Source organism: Zootoca vivipara, chromosome 4 (genome assembly GCF_965207765.1).
Source record: "Zootoca vivipara chromosome 4, rZooViv2.hap1.1, whole genome shotgun sequence".
Classification (NCBI taxonomy): domain Eukaryota; kingdom Metazoa; phylum Chordata; class Lepidosauria; order Squamata; family Lacertidae; genus Zootoca; species Zootoca vivipara.
Window position 1 is genome coordinate 20,352,608 of NC_142587.1, and position 14,732 is coordinate 20,367,339.

At 41.5% G+C, this 14,732-nt stretch overlaps 1 protein-coding gene across 1 annotated transcript in view; it reads right to left on the reverse strand.

The window, feature by feature from the left end:
• STK24 (serine/threonine kinase 24) overlaps positions 1–14,732 on the reverse strand; it is a 42,718-nt gene that overhangs the window by 14,114 nt on the left and 13,872 nt on the right. Inside the window, exons 3-6 of the mRNA XM_035114364.3 lie at positions 4,126–4,182; positions 2,213–2,321; positions 1,863–2,020; positions 774–959 (exon numbers count right to left, since the gene is read on the reverse strand). Coding sequence (XP_034970255.1) covers positions 774–959; positions 1,863–2,020; positions 2,213–2,321; positions 4,126–4,182 — 510 coding nt within the window. The remainder of the gene's footprint in view (positions 1–773; positions 960–1,862; positions 2,021–2,212; positions 2,322–4,125; positions 4,183–14,732) is intronic.

Consider the following 14,732-nt stretch of genomic DNA (forward strand, 5'->3'; position numbering starts at 1 on the left):
TGAGCCATAGTAGACTTTAGGCATGGATTCATTAATACTTTTGGGCGGACTCGCCAATGCAATACATGCACAGCTACCTAAATCCCTAGCTGCCAATCAAGCGTTTCCCTATTCCACATCCCAGAAGCAACCTTTGCACCCAACAGGAAGGTGGTCCAAGTGCTTCCACGACAAAAGTAGTTGCTAATCAGTAGTATAAATGGATCATAGAAAGTGAGAAACAGCTTAAAATGTAGATAGCTTGTAAACCTCCATCAAAATATTTTGATCCTAGAGAATATAAGAAAGCTAAACAATTTGTGGGAAGTGACACCTGTTTGTCATCAGCCTGAACAAAATGTGGACTGAATAGACAAAGTGAAACCCACATGAAATGAACGTGGTTTTGGCAAAGATTTTTATATTTGAAAGAAACCCTCTCAATTCTCCTTTATCTTAACTGAAAGAGGCTGTTTTGAATGAAATGCTGCAGCAACCCAGTTGGATAGGCAGGGTACAAATAACATTATTATTATTATTATTATTAAATTCAATATGTAATCCATTTTTTAAAAAGTAACATGGGAAGGAGAAAGGCAGACATTTTCAGGACAAAGCTCCACAAAAAACAGGGGTGTGTCAGAATAAAATTATTTTGTTGGATAAAAGGTATATACAATACAGTACACAAAACGTTGAAATGTTATTGACAGTTCAGTCTTCCATTTTCCCACATGTGCGTTAAGCAACATGACCAAAGATATATGGGGTGTGGAAAAACCAAAACAACTTACAAAACTTGGGTCCTTGTTCAAGCAGGCTTCAACGAACTCCTTCAGAGGTTTGCTGTAGTTTCCTTCTAATGTTGGTGGGTTGTTCTTTGGAATCAGGAAGAGAACTTTCATGGGATGTAGCTCTGAATGTGGAGGCTCACCTTTCGCAAGCTCTATGGCTGTTATGCCCAGTGACCATATATCTGCCTGTAACACAGAAGCCATCTTACTTACAGCAGGAGGGAGGGGAAAAGGGAGCCCTTTCGTTGAAACCAACTGCAAAATTTCATTCATTTCACTGACTGATCGTTCATGAAACAAACACACCCTTCTCTCTGCATCTTAATTTTAGTTATTCGAAATAGGCACTCAAAATAAACATGAGCGGTCTGTTTTTTCATACCCCTTTACGTAACAATTCTGGAAATATTATAATCCTAAACACCTGCGTGAGCAATAAGGGCTATACAAAAGGGATCCAGGTAAATCCTCCTAAGAAAATTTCAGCATGGTGTACAGTCTGAAGGTCCTTGTGTGAGAGACAGGGAAGCAGAAATCTCTCAGGATCAGAGGCTGGGAGAAGAGAGGAAGGCCCCCAGGTGAGAGCTGGGAGGACACGCCCTTTTTGGTATGGGACAAAAGTTAAGATACGGTATATTGGGGAGATATATTGGGTACTTTTTATCTCTTCTATCTTTTCTTTCTTCTTTTCTTTCTGTCTTTTCCTTTGTGTGTGTGTGTGTAACTACCTTGTCTTTTATTGTACTGTGAAACGTGTTAATAAAACATACAGCATATATACAAACCTATATATACAGTATAGTGGTACCTTGGTTCTCGAACTTAATCCGTTCAAAAAACAAGGCGCAGCTTCCGACTGGCTGCAAGAGCTTCCTGCACTCAACAGGAAGTTGCGGAAGTCTCTTCGGACATTAGGGTTCCGAAAAAAACTTAGCAAACTGGAACACTAACTTCCGGGTTTGCAGCGTTCGGGAGACGATTTGTTCAGGAGTCAAGCCGTTCGAGTACCAAGGTATTATTTCACCTAACAAAGAGAACAGATTTTCAGGCCCAACTCTGAACCCTAAAGCAGTCCTAATTTAATCTTACCTTTGAATCATACGCTGACTGCTTGATTACTTCTGGTGCCATCCAAAACGGTGTACCCACAAAGGTATTTCTCTTTATTTGTGTATCAGTTAGTTGTCCGGCTACACCAAAGTCTGCTAGTTTGACTTCTCCTTGTTCAGACAGCAGCACATTAGCAGCTAGAAAATATTTTTTTTTTTTGAAAAAGAATGTTTAGTTCGAAAGTTTAAGCTAAATAGGTTCACTTAGTCAAGGACCCACAGAAATAAGGACTAAAATGATTTGATTTCAATGGGTCTACTCTAACCATGACTACCGTAAGACTGGATTCAACCCAAAGCATTTAAAACACACACCCTACAAAGTTTTACCTTTAATATCTCTGTGGATTTTCTTTTCTGAATGCAAATAATCAAGGCCTTTCAGAATCTCTCTCAGTATCGTAGCAATCTGGATTTCATCAAGAGACCCTGGTTCTAACTAGGAGAAACACAACAGATTACTTTTCCAAGATAAATGTCACACAAATACAGCTGATAAACCTTTGGGGGGTTGGGGAATTGAAGTCAAGAATTTTAGACAGTCATACACAATAGAAGAGGAAACGTGAGAAATCAGCAACAACACAAAACTACAGAAGTATTTATTTTGACCTTTTCTGCACATTCATGTTCTCAGGCAGCGGCAATACTAAATGCCAACTCGAGGTGTAATTTTTTCCCCTTGGGAACTGGGACAGGCTGCGAGGAAGGCTGTGAGGAATTGGAGGGAGGATGCAGAAGAATTAGGCATTCAGCTGGAAGGGAATCTGCTCCCCTCAATTCAATACTCAGTTCAATACTGAATCACCTATGGAGTTTTCAGTGTTTGACTGGGCTGCTCTACGAGGACAGAGCCGTTTGAGGCAAACAGCTTCTTTTTTTAAAAAAAAAATACTTTTAATTAAATTTTCCAATTAAAACACATCAAATCACATTAAAATTATTTTCAATTAGCATTTTACAAATCCAAATTAATCATACAATTCCAATTATAAGAAACATTCCAATTATAACCAATTATATAATCTTATTTCTTAACACTGCGGACTTCCTCACATCCCCCTCTTGAGCTGATTTTTGATAACTAAATTTTGCAGTTTCCAAATATCTTAATTTTACATCATATCTTATAATTTAAAACTTAATTCTTAAACATTTATCCTTACAAAAAATATTTCTCATTTTAATTCCATCTCCTATAATACATCATAATTCTCTTTACTTTTTACTTACTCTTTACTTTACTCCAATACCATTATTCTCTACCCAAAAATATCCATACATCATTTTCTATATCTTCTTCTTCTTTCTTTCTTTTTAATCCCATTTTTAAAACTAATTCAACCCCCCTTCCCTTGGAATCGATGTCTCCAGAGATTTCAGCTAGCTCCTTAAAACTTTCCAGGTTCAGACCATCTTTATCCATTCAATGAAAATTAAACCAATATTCCACCTTCACCCCACTCCTACTCTGTCCCAGTCCAACCGTTGCTCTTCCTCTACTGCTGCATTCCCAACTTTTTATCTTCCATCCCCTTTTCTTTCTGTCCCCAACCTGAATCCTTCCCCCTCCCCTCTCACTGGGGCGGCAACCTTTCTAATTTTCCCTTTTTTAGGGGACTTTTGAATCGAAATCAATTCCTGTGAGGCAAACAGCTTCTGCTCACTCATCATTATTCCAATTTTATTACAGCGGATCATGGCTCACAGTTTTTCTTGCAAAACCTACTCAATATCCATGGAAGAGGATTAAGGATGGGGGCATTTATTTCAATAAAAATCAAATGACACAATCAAAGTACTTTTTCCTATATTATTAAGCCAAGAACTAATGGCTCAGGTACATAAATTTACCCTCTTACTAAAGTTAGTTACCACAAATTTATGAGGCTTACACGAAGCTGGCTTGGAATCATCAAAGTGAGGGTGAGAAATAAGCACAACAAATAAATAAATTCCTATTGGTGAGATCCAATGTAGCAACAACTTTTCTTCTTCCCAACTTCCCCCTTGCGCACCCCCCCCCCAATGCACTCTCGAGATCTGACCTGGAGGATTGGGGCAACTCCAGAGCAGTTTTTGGGGTTTAGGAGTGCTGGAGAGGAAAGAAAAGAAGCTGGATGTCTTTTTGTCTAAGCAGTCGGACATCACTGGATATCACTCTGAATTTATAATGCACATAGAAACAACTGCAAACTCAGATAAATACCCTTTAGTTCCATTACTATAAGCTGATTACTTACAAGGTCAAGAGCAGAACCTCCACCAAGATATTCCATTATTATCCATAATTTTGTATCCTGTAAAGGTAGAAAAATAATTATCTAAATATCAACCAAAAAAACGTAAGAATTTAAAAAAATTTTTTTACATAGTTTTCATGAATGCTTTATATATAAGTAAAAACTAATGCCCAGTCCCTTTTCCTTTTGTGCCCTGCCTTTTAAAATGTAAGCCTGGGGAGCAAGCATTGTCTTACCACAAATATTCGTAAGCTACTCTGGGAATTGGTTTTGACTGAAGGGAAATATATAAACACACACACAGCACTCTCCTGAAATTTTGCTTCTGCAAAACTAAGGAACATACAGTATACTTTTGAGGCCCTTATCCTGGAAATAAGCTCTACTAAACTGAGTCTTCAGAGTAAACACCCATTTTCATGAGAAAACAATTAATGGATATATTTCAATTTCCCCAAAAGTTTCAGTTTTCTTCCAAAAGGGGCAGATTTTACATCCATAATTATATATATATACTTGAGTAGAGCAGATACATCCATAACAATATATATACTTGTGTAGAGAAGGTAGCTTTCAAGCTATGTTCCAAGGATCCCTACGGTTGTCCAAAAACTATTCGGGAGTCCCTCAAACCAAAGATCAATAATGGTTGGCAAGTGTTCCTCAAAGGACAGCTTGCCCATTATTCCAATATTTGTCTACAGTGGCTTAGGACAATACTACCTCAAGGATCGCCTCTTTCCATGTGAACCTACCCGGACCCTGAGATCATCTTCTGAGGCCCTTCTTTGTGTGCCCTCTACTGGAGAGAGCCTTCTCTGCAGTGGCTCCCCATTTGTGGAATGCTCTTCCCAGGGAAGTTCGCCTGGCGCCTTCATTATATATTTTTAGGCACCAGGCAAAAGTGTACCTCAACTTAAAAGGTTATTATGAGGAAGCCATTTCCTCTTTCAGCAAGTCTGCTAAGTGGTGATTTTTATCCAAATCAGTATCTGTGTTAGAACTGAAATTTTTATATACAGTGGTACCTCTGGATACGTACCTGATCCGTTCCGGGGTGCTGTTCTCACCCCGAAAAATACGTATCCAGAGCGGGGCTTCCGTGCATGTGAGAAGCACCAATAGAGGGCTTCTGTGCATGTGTGCGGTGGAACCCGGAAGTAAACGTTTCCAGGTCCACCACATACTTAAGCTGAAAATACGCAACCTGAAGTTGACGCAACCAGAGGTATGACTGTATGCTGTTGTCTTAAACATGCTTATATTGTATTGTGAAACTGCTTCAACCTGCTTCAACAGAAACAATTCATAAATGAAGCAAACAGCAACACCGTTAACATTATTTTGCATTTCTACCATATGTGGATCTCAGGCTTAGGATATTTTCCCAGCACAGTCATCGGTGCACAACCTTCGCAACCCTACACTTAAATACCATCCAAGCACAATTCACTGCCAGCAATCAGTTTGTTTAATATTAGCAGTTCCGTGGACTTGTGACTCATTCCCTCCGAATACAGAAGCAAACAGTTTCTTAAAGAGTCAATGGATGCAATCCAAAAAAAGTCTGCAGCTCACTCAACATGCGCATAAGAGATTTTAACTTTTCTTTTTAAGGCAACTACAGTCTCGCCTCCTGAGACATCGAAGCTGCTTCTTAAATTCCCAGAAGCTGCAAAAGCAGTTTGCAGAGTGGGGCAAGGCTGTAAATTTTAAAAATAAATGGAAAGCTCTGATTGCTCCATGCACTCTTTTGTGTATTTAAATGTGCTTTCAAGGCCAAAAAGCCAAACTTGCCTTGCTTGCAATACTGCTAGCTCAATTAATTACTGAGAAAAATATCCCTTTATGCTCTGCTTCTTTGACAGTTTAATGAACAAACATGTCGGCCAACATACAATATGTTTATCATGCACTTGAAACTCATATATATATATATATATATATATAATGAAAGAAAAACTACCGTATCACAGGGTAACCCTGGGGACAGGGTCTTCTTACTCTGCAAACACAGTATTGGCCAATACTATAGCAAATGTTACTGTATTTGCAACTGCTTTTCATCAACTCTCCCCCTCAATAATCAACAACCCCCCATAACCTCGCGGAATCACAGAACTGTAGAGTTGGAAGGGACCCCAACCTCATATAGCTCAACCCACTGCAATGCTGGAATCCTGTCCACAGCTGTCCCTTGGTGGGATCGAACCACCAACCTTCTGGTTCAAAGCCAGAAGGTCATATGGACTGACCCGTTGAACCACCTGAGATCTCTACCTAAATGTATTGCTCGTTAATGTCTTACCATCATTTCAACAAGTGTAAGGTTCACTACATTCTTGAGTATTTGGCCTACTTTCAGAGCAATGGTGCCTCTTTTCCCCTTTTCTAGAAAGTTTTCTCTATAGTTCTCAAAACTGGAAGATGATATTTATGGAGGAAGAGCTCAGGTAAATGACCTGTATCCCGCAATTGGCACAAGGAGGAATTACAACATTAAAATATGTGAGCATGAAGTTTTAGAGCCAAAGAAACAGTTTGGGGGGAAGCCAGTATCACATGAGCTGCATTCAAAAGGTTATTGCAAGTAAGAAAGGAGAGGTGATTCATGCTAATTCTCCCATTATATTCAAATGGATGATATCTGTGTCATATTCAACTCTGGTCACATCCATTTGGGACAAAAATCTGGAAGTATCCATAGAAACGAAATAAAGATGATTAGAGGCCTAAAACTGATGGCTCGTAAAAAGCAGGAGGAAAGACCAGTATGTTTGCTCAGTTTGGAGGAGAAAATGGGAAATAAGACTTCTTAAAAACAAGGCTGAGCTTTTCTCTACTATAAGAGATGATGACATCCTGCACCCACATTTGGAAGAACCTTTGAACTCCAGGAGTGAAGAAGCATGGGAATCAATTACCTGAACTTACATGAAATTTCTAGCCCAATAGAATATGTCCAAAAATACTGATTAAATGACTTGAAGCAGACTTGATCCCCAAGGCAGGAGGAGTTAGTGAGTTAGCTTCTTTAGATCAAAGTCCTGCAAAGAAGGGAATCTGTCACTGAAGTTGAGAGTGGACTGTTCTTTGCAACAGAGATGCTTTAGACAGGATCCTTGGCCTGTGGTTGGGGAACTAAACAATCGCAGACAAAGTCCTTCATTTCCTTTTCTGTATTAGTTCTAATAAACAATGTAACCTACAATGTTCTAAAGGCCTCTACAAGTAAAATGCTTGGAAGTCGTCCACTAAGAAAGTGAGAGTACCAAATGTTTTACTCCTACATTCACAGACTAACCTCTGCAACCCTTTTATCTATGTTTCCTTTGATCACTATCTTCCAGTTGTTAAATCTCACTTCTCCAGGTAACACTATAAACATTAAAAAACAAAAACACCTTTGCAAATCAAGTCTGTGGCATCATCAACAAAAACTAGGGTTGGAAGATGCTTCTTTTAAAAAAAATGCAGCATTAGTCTCATGCAGCAAGAAATGCAGACAACGAAAACCCGTAAAGACTAACTGGTTTACTGAAGCCTAGGTTTTTATGGGTTGGAGTCGATTTCACTAGATGAGTGAGTGAGCTGTTTTTCTTCTGTTCTTGCTGAGTCCCACTTAAGCAACTTGTCCAATGTTGCGGAAAAGGACTGGTAAAGATCAGAGGGAGCATAAAGCAGAAATACTCATTTGTGGTACGTCAAATCAACGTGGTATCCACTTAAGAGATGAGCCCAGACACCGAAGCTCTAGTTTTGCTGCAGATCCAAGTACCAATGATGCATTTTCATGATTAAACATATGAGAAGCTTCCTCTCTTTCCTTGCGTTAACTATATATTCCGGCATACAAGACGGACTGGCCGTATAAGACGACCCCCAACTTTTCCAGTTAAAATATAGAGTTTAGGATATACTCGCCGAATAAGAATTACGGCCCGGCGTATAAGACGACCCCCGACTTTTGAGAAGATTTTCCTGGGTTAAAAAGTAGTCTTATACGCAGGAATATACAGTAGATTGACCTTGCCAATTGTACTGTACCACCTTTAACATGAAAAGGCCTGGAATCAGAAGGTGCAATTTTAGGGATTATAGGGTTTCTATAATCTCGCAAGGAAACCTTTGAGAGGTTTTCTATATTTCCCCCCAAGGAAACCTTTGAGAGATGAAAATGTTGGGCTGAAGATCATTCTCAAGACAGGTTGCAGAACTGATTAGAAGCCATTGGCTGGTGAGCATTTCTAAGATGCTTACCTCTTGTGAAGTCCCTTGTATCATGATGGATGCTATCTGCCCTTGGACTACATCCCTTTGATGGGAGAATTACTGAGCTCCAATGTTATCTTCTAAACAACCCATTCTTACTGCAAGCTGCCCCAAAGATCCCTGCTATCAGATAAGTTATTCTGGTTCTGCACATAGCACATTTGCCCTTTTCAATGAAAGATTCCCATTCATCCAAAATAGTAAACCACAAAGGGGGTCGGGGAGGAGAGAGAGAATCCAAAGCAGAATGCAAAGAAAGCAGAAACAATTTCACACCTGAGGACTGATGCAACTCAAACATGGGCTAACAAAGGAGCTGAAACGCAAATAGCTTTACCCTGACATGCAAGCAATGTCCAACAAAGTGAAGGTTTTTATTCATTTATATCATTTCTCTATTGCTTAAGATTAGATAGATAGATGGATAGATAGATAGATAGATAGAGTGGTACCTTGGTTACCCGAATGGCTTGGCTCCCGAAAGCTGCAAACCCGGAAGTTTTCCGGTTTGCTAATGTTTTTTGGAAGTCAAACATCCGACATGGCTTCTGCAGCTTCCGATTGAGTGCAGGAAGCTCCTGCAGCCACTTGGAAGCCATGCCTTGGTTTTCGAATGGTTTGGGGAGTCAAACAGACTCCCGGAACAGATTAAGTTCAAGAACTAAGGTACCACTATAGAGATGATAGATAGACAGATAGATATTAAGCGGTGTACAAAAAACTAAAGCAACAACAGACAGCCTAAGCAACAAATACTACAAAAAATACAGAGTTGACATATACAAATATTTTGCATTAATACAACATTACTAATAAATCTAAGACAATATCAGTTTTTTTGCCTCTAGACACACCCTCCCTATCAGCTTCCTGGCTCTCACCCAGGGCTCCACCCTGGAACTCACCCAGAGTCCAAACAAACTCTCAGCCCACCCACAAAAGTCTCACAAAGAGCAGGGTTGCTGCGGACATAGCCCTAGTCTCTCACTCTAGACTTTCTTTTTCATGGGCAAGGTGGGCAGAGCTTCCTCAGGCTGTCCAGCACAGCCATGTCCATTGAGCAGTCAGCTGCACTCTCCGTACTGTTCCAGGTGCAGCTTGTTTGGTGAGTTTCCCACAGGAAACTCCAAGAATGGGAAAAGGACAACACTCTCCTCTCCACTCACAGGTCTTTCTTCAGCTTCTGCCTCCCTTCTCTTCCCGCTGCTTTATAGTATGAACTGCCACTTGGACAATATTTGCATTATATTTGTATTGTTACTGACACATTACAGTCGGTTATGAAACAGAGTATTTGCCTAAGTATATGAACAGTTCTCCCCAAGATCTCATCCTCCCTCTGGCTCATTTTCAGTTGTCAAAACAGTGTTACCATTCCACCTTGTCTCAGGCCCATTATGTAAGCCTCTTGGACAGGTGTCCCATTTAGTAGCAGTAATAAATAATAATAAATAAATAAATAAATAAATAATACATTATTTATACGTTGCCCATCTGACTGGGTTGCCCCAGCCACTCTGGGCGCCTTCCAACAAATTAAAACACAGTAAGACATCAAACAGGGACCCAGGTGGTGCTGTGGGTTAAACCACAGAGTCTAGGGCTTGCTGATCAGAAGGTCGGCGGTTCGAATCCCTGCAATGGGGTGAGCTCCCGTTGCTCGGTCCCAGCTCCTGCCCACCTAGCAGTTCGAAAGCACATCAAAGTGCAAGTAGATAAATAGGGACCGCTCTGGTGGGAAGGTAAACGGCATTTTTGTGCGCTGCACTGGTTCGCCAGAAGCAGCTTTGTCATGCTGGCCACATGACCCGGAAGCTGTCTGCGGACAAACGCCAGCTCCCTCGGCCTATAGAGCAAGATGAGCGCCACAACCCCAGAGTTGGACACGACTGGACCTGATGGTCAGGGGGGCCTTTACCTTTTTAAGACATCAAACATTTAAAACTTCCCTGTACAGGGCTGCCTTCAGATGTCTTCTAAAAGGCAGATAGTTGTTTATCTCCTTGACATCTGATGGGAGGGGGTTCTTCTTCTCGCAGTGAGGGAACTGCCAGAAGGTCATTGGAGCTGGACCTCAGTGTCCAGGCTGAATGTTGGGGGTGAAGAGAAGCTACTTCAGGTATGCACGGCCAAAGCCGTTTATGGCTTTAAAGGTCAACACCAACACTTTGAATTGTGCACACACCCTGTCCCCCAGAAACAGTACTTCTGTCTTGTCGGGATTCAATCTCAATCCATTATCCGCCCTTTGGCTCCAAGTAGTCCGGGTTTTAGATCCTTTGGATCTGGCAATATTTGTAAGTAGTCTTTTTTATCACATCCATAAAGTATTTTACTTACTCTAAACCCTAAAGATTGGCAGAATGAGCAGTATATTTTCCCCCTCCTCCATCTGAGTTTAAATAGACTTTTAAAAGAAAGCTGACTAGCCAATAAGTTTGAGAGAGGGACCATACACCTTCCTTGCACAAAATAGACTAATAATTCAGGGCCATCTAGTGGTGAAATAGTATTCCTATTCTGTTACAGTAGAAGCAGGTCTATTAAGTACAGTCGTACCTTGGTTTTCGAACATTTCTTGAACGTTCTTGAATGTTCTGACTCCCAAACGCCACAAACCTGGAAGTGAGTGTTCCACTTTGCGAACTATTTTTGGAAGCTGAACATCCAATGGGGCTTCCGATTGGCTGCAGGAGCTTCCTAGAGCCAATCAGAACCCACGCTTTGGTTTTGGAAGTCAAACTGACTTCCGGAATGAATTCTGTTCGACTTCCAGGGTACGACTGTATACAATTATAGAGTATTCTGTAGTACAGATAAAGACATTTACAGATATCGACTGGTTTTTGAAATGCAGGCACTAAAACATGTTACGATGTGTGTATTCCCCTTGGAGATGCAAAGGTATGAAAAGTCAAACTAGTGAGCTGTTACTGAATAAGGTCAACACAGGAACAATGGAACAGCATTGATCCTGCGTACATCCCTCAATACCACACAACATTCCAAACAGAATGTACTAAGCAGTGTTCGAAATTAGCCAGGTACCTTTTGCACCTGGTTTTTTGACCACTTGTGACCAAGTGAAGATGCCTTGTCACCAGGATGGTGCCTGACATCTCCACCATCTGGGGATCATTGGATCTGGACAGCTTCCACACACTAACACCCCAGCCTGTAGAATTCTATCAGTTGTATTTATCTGCACAATCAGAATGAATTTCTGGAACCAAAATGCTTTTTCTGTGCAGCAATCGCCATTAAGAAAAAGAAGTTGGAATAGGCCAATAAATATGTGGACTGTCCATGGATCAAGTGACTTTTCTTCTTTAGCCTAACCTAGCTCAAAGCTGTCATCTGCACTAGCTAGATGACAGTCCATCATTTGAAATTTAGCACCTAGCTTATATATCTAAGTTTTTAACCCCGGTACTAAGTGGGATAGTACTTGTACATGGGATTTGTGTGACTACACTGTATGACCCATGGAGGAGGTATAACTTGGGTTTCATAGTCTTGCTTTAAAAAGCCAAATGGTCCAGAGCTACCTACTGGGACATGATATAGACTCAAATACACAGATCGATGTTATAGAAGGAAGAGAGGATACATCCCCCGAATCACACAACAGCAAAGGGAACCTGTACCTCAGCTCACCTACGTGGCAAAGGTGCCTCTTCTGACTCATCAGGCAAGTGGAAGGCCTCCTGACTCAAATTCCCCCAATAATGCAACAAGTTCCTAACTGAGAAGCAACTACTACTTGCACCAAGGCTGAAAGAGGGACACAGATATGCTATATTTATTTATTTTTAAAGCAAGTCACTGTTCTGATTCCAGACCTATACCTATACTACGATGTAAATATTGGTCATCTAGGTGGTTCTAGAGATTAGCAAGTACAGAGGAGGTACTGCGTTCTTTTTCATTAGACCAACTTGTCTCTCTCACCTACTAGATCAGGGGTCAGCAACCTTTTTCAGCCGTGGGCTGGTCCACTGTCCTCAGACCATGTGGTGGGCCGGACTATATTTTGAAGGAAAAAAAATGAACACATTCCTATGCTCCACAAATAACCCAGAGATGCATTTGAAATAAAAGCACACATCCTACTCATGTAAAAACACCAGGCAGGCCCCACAAATAACCCAGAGATGCATTTTAAATAGGAGGACACATTCTACTCATGTAAAAACATGCTGATTCCCGGACCGCCCGTGGGCCGGATTGAGAAGGCGATTGGGCTGCATCCGGCCCACAGGCCTTAGGTTGCCTACCCCTGTACTAGATGAAAAACCCTTTTGCAGCACGAAAAGCCTGAATGCTGAGCAGGCACTGATTCCATGTCGCAAACAGCCTAAAACAATGGTCTGAAGGCATGCAATGCGGCGGAGCTTTTCTACCTTTTTGAGTCCACAGCTCCCTTGACTAACTACATTCTTTCTGCAGCACCCCTGAGCGGCTCAGGGCCCCAGTTATGTCCCCCCTTGCCTGCAGAGCTGGTAGACTCTCATCCTTTTTTGAACACCCTCCCTTGTGCAGTGTTCCCTCAGCCTCCTCTCCCCTCTCCTTGGGAATCCTCTGGGCAGCCGCTGCTGCTGCCCCTAATCTCTGAACTGCCCCCCTGCTTCCTCAAACTGCCCCACAGGGGCCTGGGACTTGTTTGTCCATTCCCAAGGGCTGGCAGGCTGGCGGCCTGAGCTCCCTCACCCACTTGCTTGCTTAGCACAAGCTCCTGACCCCCTGCACCCCCTGGCCAGCACAGAGGCACCATTCGCCTGGGGAGCATGTAGCCAGGGCTGCTGCAACAAACAGCCGTGTAAGCCTTTGGGAGGCAGAGACAGAAGAGGGCATCAGAGGAGGGAGGGAAGGAAGGAGGGACCCTGACTATCATTCAATGCATTCCAGGGTGCCACAGCACAACAGTTGAAAACCACGGCAATAAGGGAATGTGATTCTGCTTTTCTACAAGAGGTTCTGCATACCAAGGCTAGACGCTTCTAAATAATGAAGCTCACCAAGTTTTCAAAATAGCATAACGCCCAAGAATGCTGTAGAACTGGCCTCAAAAGGCCTTTCATGAAGGCGTAGGAAAGAGCCAGGGAGGTGATCACAAAAAAACAGGTTTCATTGCCAGAACAGCTCTGGCTTCTACTCTACTGCTCAAAAGGTATGCAATGAGAGTAGAATTTTGACAGATTAAGGTTGCTTGTGCAATACCCAACCTCCCCTGTTCTAGCCATACCACTTCTGTGCCAATCCCTGGCTTAAACCAGAGAAAAGACCGTGGAACATCCAGCATAATGCAAATTGAAATTCAAGCAATAAATGCAATGCACACTGCATTCACATGGTGCTATGAGACAGAACTGGCGACATTCAAGCGCTATTACCTATTATTAAAGCTGAGAACATGTTAATAATAATAGTAATTTTATTATTTGTACCGGTACCTCTCCCATCTGACTGGGTTACCCCAGCCACTCTGGGCAGCTTGCAGCATATACAAAAACATAATAAAACATTACAAAAACTTCCCAATAGGGCTGCCTTCACAGTTCTTCACATCTGGTGGGAGGGCATTCCACAGGGTGGGCGACACTACTGAGAAGACCCTCTGCCTGGTTCCCTGTAGCTTCTTGCAGCGAGGGAACCGCCAGAAGGCCCTCAGAACATCCTAAACAAAGGAATCCTTGCAGCTGCTGCATTTAACACTGCAAAACATTTATGTAAGCCCTGACTACCCATGTGAAATGGAAAAGGGACACTACAAGCCAGAAGTGCATATGCTGATCTGGTATATTCTGGGTCAATGTCTGCTTTGCAGTCAACCAGCGCTTTCAGAGTTGAGCTGGAAAAAGAATGAAGAAACCATGCCTGTGTATATACAGCAAGCAGAACTATCAGCGAAAACAAATCTCTCTCACCATTTCCCTGAAAGAACTCCATCAAACTTATCAGCTGGCCGGCAGAAGAGGATTGGAAGAAGTTTAAGATATATTTGGAAAAGAATTATAAGATTAAAACTGAGTAGTAAGGGAGTGGAAGTACGAAGATGCTATAGAGGCACTAGTATATAAGAAGTAAGGAGGAAGATATTTGTTTTTAAAAGTATATAAGATTCAATGTATAAGAGTAAAGAATGATGAGAAGAATGGAAATGATAATAATCATAGGTTGGTATTAGAAAAAGTTAAGAATGTTGAAAACGAGAGCGCTGATATAGTTAATACTAGAAACGTGGAGGGAGGGAAGGAGGGAGTCACCAAATACAAGAAAGGAACTAGTAAAGGTTATAAGAAGCTTTTATATTTTTATTCTATTTTGCTGTATTC